The 10285-nt window shown below is 57.3% G+C and overlaps 3 protein-coding genes across 4 annotated transcripts; 1 reads left to right on the top strand and 2 right to left on the bottom strand.

Moving 5' to 3' along the window:
* Window positions 1–2804: 2804 nt before the first annotated feature.
* C2H16orf86 (chromosome 2 C16orf86 homolog) lies at window positions 2805–4576 on the bottom strand. The gene is made up of 4 exons (XM_065920530.1): window positions 4349–4576; window positions 3914–4143; window positions 3327–3574; window positions 2805–3222 (listed from the first exon to the last, which is right to left on the bottom strand). The coding sequence occupies exons 1-4, from the start codon at window positions 4451–4453 to the stop codon at window positions 2813–2815; spliced, it is 993 nt and encodes a 330-aa protein (XP_065776602.1). The 5' UTR covers window positions 4454–4576; the 3' UTR covers window positions 2805–2812.
* A 92-nt stretch (window positions 4577–4668) lies between these two features.
* Window positions 4669–8160, top strand: ENKD1 (enkurin domain containing 1). Its single transcript, XM_065920531.1, has 8 exons — window positions 4669–4776; window positions 4958–5057; window positions 5143–5343; window positions 5884–6056; window positions 7075–7200; window positions 7293–7456; window positions 7557–7693; window positions 7785–8160. The coding sequence occupies exons 2-8, from the start codon at window positions 4973–4975 to the stop codon at window positions 7943–7945; spliced, it is 1047 nt and encodes a 348-aa protein (XP_065776603.1). The 5' UTR covers window positions 4669–4776; window positions 4958–4972; the 3' UTR covers window positions 7946–8160.
* Window positions 8161–8362: 202 nt separating this feature from the next.
* Window positions 8363–10248, bottom strand: PARD6A (par-6 family cell polarity regulator alpha). 2 transcript variants are annotated; one of them, XM_065925569.1, is made up of 3 exons: window positions 10058–10248; window positions 9459–9681; window positions 8363–9220 (listed from the first exon to the last, which is right to left on the bottom strand). In XM_065925569.1, the coding sequence occupies exons 1-3, from the start codon at window positions 10118–10120 to the stop codon at window positions 8472–8474; spliced, it is 1035 nt and encodes a 344-aa protein (XP_065781641.1). In that variant the 5' UTR covers window positions 10121–10248; the 3' UTR covers window positions 8363–8471. The 2 variants fall into 2 exon arrangements, with proteins under 2 accessions (XP_065781641.1, XP_065781642.1); XM_065925570.1 differs by having other exon boundaries at window positions 8363–9217.
* Between the last annotated feature and the right edge of the window lie 37 nt (window positions 10249–10285).

Below are 10285 nucleotides of genomic sequence, written 5' to 3'. Positions count from 1 at the left end.
ACTGTCTAGCGGGCCACCCAGGTTCCTACCACTGCCTGCCCTCCCCTTCTGGCCTATTCCCTGTGGCTGAATCCCTGCAAGAAGTCTTTCCTCGGTGCTCAAATCTTTCCACAGGACTCAAGACTGCAGGACTGCAGGGGCCCAGTTGGACCTGATGTTTAAGAGACAGTAGGAAAGTCTGAGGTCTCCCTGGGCTGGAGGTCAGGAGGGGTTCTATTCTTGAAACCAAGGGGTTGGCTCCAGGGGAGCCCTGGGAGAGGAGAGGTGGGGCGGGGGCCAGGGAGGCTGGACGGCATGAACTTGATGAAGGCGCTGCCCTCTGACTGGGCCAGCCAAGCACGGTCTGGCCTAGCCAGCTAGTCTCCAGCTCTGCATTTATGATCCTGTTCTCGTCACAGGAAGAGCCTCCTAAGCATGTCAGACATGGTGGAAAGAATACCTCTATTCCTTTGTTTCCTCTGCCAGGATTAAACCTGGACCAGACTCTTTCCCCTTCTCTAATCTTCCCTCCCTCTGCCCTGCTCTGGACTCCTCGCCAGAAAGAGAAAGGCTCAGAGAGGGCGCTCCCTCTTTCTCCTGCCCTTAGAGGAGTCACCGGGCCTGTTTTCCCATATTGTCCTGGTTTTAGACCTTGTGAGATAAAATAACAGTTACTAGTGTTGGGGTGTACTTACTGTGTGCTGGGCCACCGGGAGAGACACTTCACATGTATTATTTCATTTAATATCCAAACCACTCAACGAGATACTACTATTAATATTCCCATTATCCAGAGCAGAGAGGGACAGAGGTACATGAACTGGTCAGGGTGCTCTGACTACAGAGCCTGACTCTGAAGTACTGCTTCCTCTGTGGGTCCTCAGACTCTAGTGCCAGGCACTGTCCCTCCCTGCTTGGGACCCAATCCAGGTTACCACCTCTCTACAACAGGAATCTCAGCCTGGCCTGAACTAGGACTGTAGAGAGAACCCCACCAGGCAGGATGCTGGGAGAAGTGAAGGAGAAGCTGCCCCCTTCCTCCCAGCTCAGCTCCAGGTCATCCTCTGTGTTAATAGGATGTTGAGATTCCCCCTCTAAGTTTGAGAATTGACCAAGAAAGCACATTCATCCATTGCATCTGACTGACATGCCCTTATTAAGAAAGGGCCAAGCTATTAACCCACAGTGGCACTTAAGTTTTATAGGACTCTGCAGCAAAACCTCTTCTTTACAGAGGATTGTTCCAAGAAGTCCTGGTGCAGACTGAACATGGGTTAGGGCAGAGTTACTTTTATGAGGTCCCAGTTCCTCTGTTGTTACTCCCCAGAGCCTGGGTCCATGGCCATCCCTCAGACAACTCTACCATCATGTATCTCTTGGCTTGGTCCCGAGGAGGAGATGTACCTTGAAGTGGCCTAGACGCCTGTGGCCAAGGAAGCCAGCAGGGTTCTGGTTCCCAGAGGTGATGGGAGTCCCCAACTGGTTCCAGACTTGTCCTACAGCTCCCCCTCCTGGAGGAGGCTAGCATCACTTACTAGGATATACTACTCAGAATGTTCCCCAGAGTCAAAGTAGTTTTTACGAGTCAGTGAAAATGCAGCTCAGTGAAAGTTACAGCAAGAAGAAGAGAACTTCCAGAATACCTCTTGCTTGTTTTCCAACCACCAACCAAATCAAGGACTCACATTCACACAGACAGCGGCAACAGTCTCCTCACCTCTCTATCCCTAGGCTTTCCCTTCCTTATTTTGCCCTTCATGCTGCTGCCCAGGCAACCTCTCCAGAATAGCAGCCCAGGATCCCTTGTTGACTACATCCCACCTTATCCCTCCCAGACTCACCCAGCCTGGTCTGATGGCCATGCATCGGCTTCAGCGAACTCTCCTCCAGGGGGCTGTCTTCCATACTAGTGAGGCTTCTTCCCAGCAAGCCTTCTTCCTGGAAGGCCACCCCGCCCTCTCCTTCAGGAGTCTGGTGGAGAGCTGCCTCTTCACTCCTCCAGGCAAAGTGGCAGTCACCCCACCACCTGTGGCCGGTTCCCTGGGAGACAGGGAGCAAGGCCAGGCCACGCGCCCGCTTCCTATGACCTGACAGCCCTTTTCCTTTCTCTTCCCCAGGCTCTTCCTTACCACCCTTCTTCATCCCAGGTGTTACCTTGTCTGACCTTCAGGTTCATCTGAGGAAACTTTTTAAATGCTCAGACTAGGCCCACCCTTACAGATTCTGATTCAGTTAGGTTTGGGGTGCTGTGCTGTGCTTAGTTGCTCAGTTGGGTCCAACTCCGCAACCCCATGGACTGCAGCCCGCCAGGCTGGGGTTCTCCAGGCAAGAATACTGGAATGGGTTGCCATGCCATCCTCCAGGGATCAAACCCAGGTCTCCTGTATTACAGGCAGATTCTTTACCAATTGAACCACCAGGGAAACCCAAGAATACTGGAGTGGATAGCCTATCCCTTCGCCAGGGGATCTTCCTGACCCAGGGATTGAACCGGGGTCTCCTGCATTGCGGGCAGATTCTTTACCAACTGAGCCACTAGAGAAGTCTAGGTCTGAGGTAGTGCCCAGGAATCTATACTTTTGCAAATTCCCAGGCGATCCAGTGACTGCACTGGGGAACCCTCCACCCTTCTTCCCAGCCACTCCCTCTTCAGGCGTCTTATTTGGGGAATCACAGTCTAAGAAAAGGAAAAACGTTTATTTTTAGCAAACCTGGGATCCCAAGGAGGGGCAGGGGCTGAGTTCCCTCTTCCACCTGAGGGCCTTAGGCCTTAGACTGCTGCTCTGGCTCAGGCTTGGGAGGGAGGGGAGTCACGGGGTGGGGGTCAGGACAGTCACTTGTACTGAGGAGAGAGTGGGGGGACAAGCGGGGCATTGCAGACACTTAGCATTTTGTTGATGTCCACCTGGGTTGACTTGTCCATCTCAGCCTTGAGGCGACTGCTGACCCCCAAGCTGGGCAGATCCCCAGGCTCCTCACTGGCTTCCTCCCCCAGGGGAACCAGAGTGTGGGTGGGGGGCACATACATACTGGGGCAGGGCAGAGTGAGGTCAGAGCCCAGTTCACCTGCCACTGGCAGCAAAGCCTGCAGTTGTTCCACACCTGCCTCCTCGGGGACCACGGTCAGCTCCGACTCAGGCTCCACCTCAGCCTCAGTCTCCCTGTCCCCCTCCCCTGCCTGGTTCAGCTCAGGGTTGCAATAGTTGATGTACTGGTACAGGGGCCGCAGGCGCTGGGCCTTTCCTACAAGAACCCGGGGCAGGGCAGCAGCTGGAGTGCCAAGCTGGGCCATGTCAGGGGTACAGCCGACCAGGGACAAAGGGGAAGGTTCAGGAAACGCCACTCACGCTCAGGCCCCGAGGTCACTGAGGGTGCCGACACCGTGCTGGCCGCCACTGGGAGCACTGGGGTTCCCAGACTCTTGCGCTTCTTGGCTTTTTTGTGCTGTTTGGCAGATGGTGAGGGCTCACTCTGGTTATTCTCCGGCTCCTCCCTCTGCAGTGACAGCCCCTGTGGCAGCTCACTCTCCACCCTAGGATGGGCTTGGTGGCTTGGGCCTGCGAGGCTGGGGAACAAGGAGGCCTGAGGAGCCAGCCTGCAGCCTTGACTCCTGTGCCCTGTCGTAGGGAACAGTCCTGCCTGCCTACCTCCCCAGGCCCTGATCCTTGTCCTTTTCCTAGTCACTGAGGCCCTGGACTGGACAGGGACCCAGAGATCATGGGAGCTTAGTCCCCTACCAGGCCTTGAGACTTCCGCTCTGGATGTTCCCTACATCAGGGCTCTGGAGGGACAGAAGAGGTGAGGAATGATAGTGGTGGCAGGGGATAATGATGGACATTGCTGTAAGGCCCCATTTAGGAATCCAGCTGGGGTATGAGGCACCCCCACTCCACCTCCCCAGCCCCTAGCCTCTTCCCTCTGAAAGCTGCCTCACTTGACTGGCCTCCTCTTCGGACCATGACTGGGCCTCACATTGGAGGCCATAGGCCTGGGACCTCTCTCCTCCGGTGCCTCCACCTCTGGCTTGTGCCTGTCTTCCTCCAGCTTGAGTCTCTCCTCCTGGATCTTTGGCTCTGAGGCGGGTCTTATTGGACATTTATCTTCACCCTGGGTTTGGCAGGCCTCATGGGCCGGCACCAGGCACTGGTCTCCCATCACGGGACACTAGAGGTGACACACAGGTAACTGGTCACCATGGCCAGGCAAAGGATACAGGGACCAGCCATTAGACACTAAATAGGGATGGAAGGGCACCAGCCCATGCTTCTCCCAGCCTGTGGAACCTGGCCTGGCAGTTAGAGGGTAGTTGCAGTTTGGTCTATTAAAGCGCTATGGCCAAGTGTTTGAAGGTTAGACAGCCGATGGTCACCTCATAATTCTGAGCATGGCCACAAGGCACCTCTGTAAGCTGTGACTGCCCCACGGCTGTCCTTTCTTGAACCCCTGGCCACTTCTCAGCCCCTGCGGAGTCCATAGCTGCGGCGGATCAGCACCTCCTCGACGGTTGCTTGAGGGGCATCGGGGATAGAGGGCGGATCCTGAGGGGCCAGACTAGTAGACCCTGAGCGGACCCCGGAGAGGACCGGGTTGGGAAGGGCAACTAACAGTCGTTCTGCCCTCCACCCTCAGCTGGAACTACAAGCCCCAGAAGGCTTCGCGCCAGGGCCATTGGCCCCTGACCTCACGGACGGAAACCACTGTTGCCTGGCAACAGCAAACCCGTCGGGTGGCGGCAGTGGGCGGCAAAACCTCTCGGCTGAGCCCCTTGCCCGAGTGAGGAGCCAACGGTGCAGAGAGGTGGGTTGAGAGCAGAGGTGGCGAGCGCAGGCCGGGGCCGGGAGGCGGGGTGGGAGCCAGGAACGCAGGCAGGGCATGGCTGCGGTTAGGGCCCGGGCCCAGGGAGGAGGCATTGGGCTGAGAAGCGGGGTTTGGCGCCAGAGACGCGTAGCCCGGCAGTCCTCAGGTGCACCGTTTGCAGGACGACGACGGCGCTATGTGTGAGGGTCCGTCCCGCATCTCGGGGCCCATCCCCCCAGACCCTACACTCTGTCCTGACTACTACCGGAGGCCGTCTTCGGGTGAGTTGCGGGGGTGAAAGCGGCTTGGCAAGGGTCGGGCCCAGCTCCACCACTGACTCCGCACTCCGCCCGTCTGGCCTCTCAGCCCAAGGGCGCCTTGAGGGAAACGCGCCGAAGCTGGACCTGCTGACGCCGGACACGGACGCGGACCTAGACGCCACTCCTCCCCGCGGCCCCCGCATCCGTCCGGGAGGCCTAGAAATCCTGGAGCGTGGCCGTCGCGGCGTGGGTGGCGTGCTGCTGCAGCTCGGGGGTATCTCCCTGGGCCCAGGGGCCTCTCCCAAGAGTAAGTTCTGGTCAGAACGGACAGCGAGGCGGCTCTGAAGTCAAAACAGATCAAAAGACGGCTGCTTCCCCTTCCCTGCTCTGAGCTCAGGCTTTACCTCTCAGAGTGTGTGTTTCCCCAACTGTAGAAGGAGGGGGAAATGCACGACGTCTTCGCAGGAGAGTACTAAATGAGGTATACCCCGGAAAACCCTGTAGCTCAGCTTCATGGATTCATGCATCGTTCTTGTTGAGTGTCTGCTGTGCTCCGGGCCCTATAGGTGCTAGGAGAACAAGGTCGAAGAAGAGCATCATTGAATCAAGGTGGGAGACAGTAAAACAAGTGAAGAGGTGAATAGGATATGCAAGGTGATTAATAGTATACTTCGTAATCAAATATGTATAAAATCATCAGAAACACAAGATAATTATGGCGTGAGGAAGGGAACAAGTTTATGTGGTGGACTTTAGAGTATGTCAGGGAGGCAGGGTGTGGGCTTGTGTGTCCACTGGGGTAAGTTGGATTGTATGGGCTGTGTATAGGGCAACATCTTTTCTCCAGGGAAGGACCCTAAAGACCATGAGAAGGAGAACATGAGGCGGATCAGGGAGATCCAGAGGCGCTTCCGTGAGCAGGAGCACAGCCGGGAGCAGGGCCAGTCCAGGCCACTGAAGGCCCTGTGGCGCTCACCCAAGTATGACAAAGTGGAGTCGCGTGTCAAGGCTCAGCTGCAGGTACCTGCCTCAGGGAGCCCCAAGTGTTGCCCATCTTGTTGGCCAACAGGACATTAGACCTGAATTTTGAGGAGGAAGGAAAACCACAGGGGGCTGAGGTCACAGGGGACAAAGAGCTGGTTCTGCTGCAAAGTGGGGCTGGGGCCTTTCTCCAAAGTGATGATGGCTGGGCGATTCTGAGGAGCAAGTCAGAATTAGGCAAGGGGAGAATGGAGGAGAACATTGTATAGAGATGGAACCTCCTGGTTCCAGGGTCCCTGGTCCTAACACCAGGGCCTTAGGGAGTGTGGGCAGTGGGGATGCTGTGTTCAGTTCACTATGTGGGAAGAAGAACGTGAGGTTAGGCTAAGAAGTCAGCTGGGCCCACATCATAAAGGGCCACATAAATCCATTTTTTTTTTACCTTTATTTCTAAGGACAACAGGAAGGGCAGGGGTATGTATGGTGGTAAGATTCTGTCTGGGGTAGCTAGTGGTGCCACTTCTCTATCCAGGGGTCTGAGAAGGAGAAAGACAGGACTGAGAAAAAAGACAAGGTCATATGTGGGTGTGTTGAAGCTGAAGCTTTTGTGGGGCTCCCAGGGAGTGGGAATATGTCCAAGAGGCAGATGGAGAATCAGGTCTGGATCTCAGAAATTAGACCCAGGAGTTATTGAGGACAAGGCTGAGGACAGCGAGACCAGGGAAGTGACCCTGGATTTGGGGACTTGGAGACCAGCTGTTGGTGGCCTTGGTGGGGACAGAGCCGGAAAGCTTGGCTAGGAGGAAGAGAAAAAGAGAACGATGGCTGAAGCCAAGACTGAGGTAGAGGGAGGGATATTTGTTTTCTGAGAGATGTGAAAAACACACAGGTTTAAATGCTGATGTGGAGGAAGTACTTACTCAAGAGGAAGGAGGCCAGGTTCAGAGGACTGGTGATAAAGATCCCAAAAGGCAAGAGGGACAGAGGCATGGTCTTATGGCTTGAGACCCTGACCTCAGCTTGACTGACCCCTCCTCTGCTCTGCCTTGGCCTCCAGGAGCCCAGCCCTGCCTCTGGAACTGAGCCAGCCCACTTCCTGCGGGCCCATTCCCGTTGCGGCCCTGGGCTCCCACCACCCCGTGTCCCCAGTCCCCAGCTAACCTCACCAGGTCCCAATGCTAAGGTGAGAGGATATGGGGGGGCTGGGCGGTGGGGCAGGGATTCGGGGGTACCACACAGTGCTGTCTGTTCCATCATGCTGGCCATGTCCTGCAGGCCCCGGGCCTGGGTGTGGACTTCATTACCCACAATGCCCGCACTGCCAAGAGGGCCCCCCGGCGGCATTCTCGCTCGCTGCAAGTGCTGGCACAGGTGCTGGAGCAGCAACGGCAAGCCCAGGAGCACTACAATGCCACGCAGAAGGGTCATGTGCCCCATTAGTAGGTCCTACCACTCCCCCCACTACTGGGAAGGGGCACTTATGGAGGGTGGAAGCCTACATCTGCCTGGGATCATCAACCCTGGGTCTGTGCATCGCAGCTTGTTGGAGCGCAGGGACCTATGGCGGCGGGAGGCTGAGGCCCTTCAGCACAGCCAACCGGACCCAGCCATGCCTCCTGGCCACACTTGCATGCCTGAGAACCAGCGGCTGGAGACACTGAGCAGTCTGCTCCAGAGTGAGTACGCGGGCAAGGAGAGCTGGCGGGGGAACCCGCCAGGTACTGTGCACCCCTGCCCAGCACTTAACTATTCCTGGGGCCCCTGTAGGCCAGAGCCACCTGCTGCGAGAGCTGGTGCTGCTGCCTGCGGGGGCGGATTCACTGAGGGCCCAGAGCCACCGTGCTGAGCTGGACCGGAAGCTGGTGCAGGTAGAGGAGGCCATCAAGATCTTTTCCCGCCCCAAAGTCTTTGTGAAAATGGATTCCTGAGGCTTTTTATGGGGACAGTGACTAGGTCTTACTGAAGGATGCAGCATGGTTGCTAAGGGCAGGATTGGGCCCCATCATAGAGTGGAGTTTGAAGACATGAGCAGTGGAGGAGGGGCAGTGTCCCCAAAGCCCTCTTCTCAGCCGCTGGTGGCTGCAGAAGGGCCATCCCAGCCCCGTAACCCTTTATCAAAATTAAACCTTTTGTACACAGTGGGGTTTGTTTCCATAAGCATTTTTCTTACCCTAAAAATGCCAAACCTGGCATTCCTCCCTCGGCGTGACTACAGGAAGGCTTCTCTGATGCCCTTATCACACTCACTTCTGCCACATGTCCAGGGCAGAAGGCAAGATTGTGGGATCAGGAAGGAGGCTAGGACTGGGAAACAGAATGACCATAACTGCATTTGTAGAAAACCTTTAATGTTCCCCGGACTGAGAGGGCCCATGAACACGCTGAAACCTCCCACTGGGAAAGTCCTTGGAATGTCCCAGAGCCTGGAGTGGCAAGGGGCTGCATCCTTCCCTGTCAGAGGCTGAAGCCACTACCATCTCCTCGAATGCTACTCCCCCAACCAGAGCTGGCCTGCTCCCGATCATCCAGGGAGGGCAGAGAGCTGCGGGCAGCAGGAAGTAGGCGGCTCGCATGCAGGTCCCAGCACGGAGGCCCTTGAGACAGCCCATTGGAACAGGGAGGCTGGTGGTTCTCAATGACCAGATCACTGCTGTCATCGTCGCTGTCAGGCTCAGCAGGCCCAGCAGAAGGAGGCCCTGCCAGGCGCCCAGATGCCCCACGCACCACATTATTGCGCTGATTGGCTGGCTTGACAGTGACAATGAGGTTGTGGCTGTTGGCGACCATCATGTCCGTCACTTGATCCAAGGTCTTCCCGGCTACCTCAATGCCATTGACCTCGAGGATCTCATCACTGACTGCCAGCAGCCCTGTACTCTCAGCCAGGCCCCCTCGTACCAGGCGGGAGATGAAGATGCCTGGAACCCGTTCTAGGCCCTGGGGAGCTACTCGCACGCTCATGCCATCTCGGATGTAGAAACCCAGGGGGCGGTCGGAACCATGCTTATGCAGCCGCACCCGTCGGTGGGTCTCAGGCAGTAGGTCCACATCTATGACTGAAGAAACCTGGCGGAAATCTTGTGGCAGGCTGATCAGTAGCGGTGGCCGGGTGCGCAGGGGTGCCACTGGCCGAAGTAGGAGCCCTTTCTTGCGCCGTTGCAGAGAGTTGGAGGCAAAGGCCAGGCCACTGGAATCAGCTTCTGCTGCAGGAGAGGGGGGCACGGAGATCAGAAACCCTGCTCTCCCATTTGGGCCCTTTTCCATCAGGCCCAGGCCTCCTTGAGGAAGGGGGCACTGTAGCTATTTCTTGCCACTTGGAGGTCAGGCCAAGGGCAGGGACTGCAGAGGGTGAAGCCTGGATACCTTGGGCATAGACTAACCCTGGTAGACCTGCCCTGTCACCCTACCCCACAAAGGCTGCCCATCGTACCCCATCCTCACCCCGCTTCTGCACTAGCAGGCGCAGTGGTGGGGGCCCACTGCACAGGGCCCGGTGCAGGCTGTCGTCGTTGGTGAGAGGCAGTAGGTCGCCGTGAGCATCAGTATAGCCAAGCAGCACGTCCAGGCCCGGGATCTGGTGTACTGCACGCAGCAACCGAGAAAACTCCTGGAAGCCGCTCACTGAAGCGCGAGGCAGAGCAAAGCGTCGGAACTCAGCATCAAACTGGAGACGGGGTGGGAGGAGAGAAGAGGTTAGAATGGACTCCGTGCCCTTTCTCACCATAGGTCCGAAGGTGGTAGAGGTGGGAAAGACGGCTTCACAACAGCCGTGGCGTTGGCACACAGACCTCAGCTCCAGTACAAGGGACGCTGTCCAAGGTCTACTCCCCACCCTCCACGTACCCAGGCCACAGAGGGACTCCAGAGGCCGGCAGTAGAGGAAGGAGGATGGATGGGGGAAAGAAGAAAAGCCGGAAAATGGGACGGGGAGGATGGAGAAGAGGAAAAGGTGGTGGGGACGAAGGAGCCAGGAAGGGGAGAATGAGGGAATTGGAAGCTCCTAGGGCCGAGGCCGGAGCCAGGGCTGGAGGGTCCCTTACTTTGCTCTTCACCTCGACGATGCTGTCGGGACTGCGTGCCGGAGTCCTCTGTGGCCTGGCCATGGCGGGGCCGGGCGGGCCGGGGACGTTGCCCCAGACGGCCCGCCGAGGCGCAGGTGCACAGCCCCTCCAGTCGCCCGCGCCGCCCCGCCCTCCTATCCGAACCGTGACGTCAAGGGGGCAGCGACGCAGAAAGGAAAGCGGAGTCCACGTTTCCTAGGAAACGGA

The sequence above is a fragment of the Muntiacus reevesi genome, chromosome 2 (assembly GCF_963930625.1).
Source record: "Muntiacus reevesi chromosome 2, mMunRee1.1, whole genome shotgun sequence".
NCBI classification, from domain to species: domain Eukaryota; kingdom Metazoa; phylum Chordata; class Mammalia; order Artiodactyla; family Cervidae; genus Muntiacus; species Muntiacus reevesi.
This window is presented reverse-complemented; position numbering and strand designations above follow the sequence as displayed.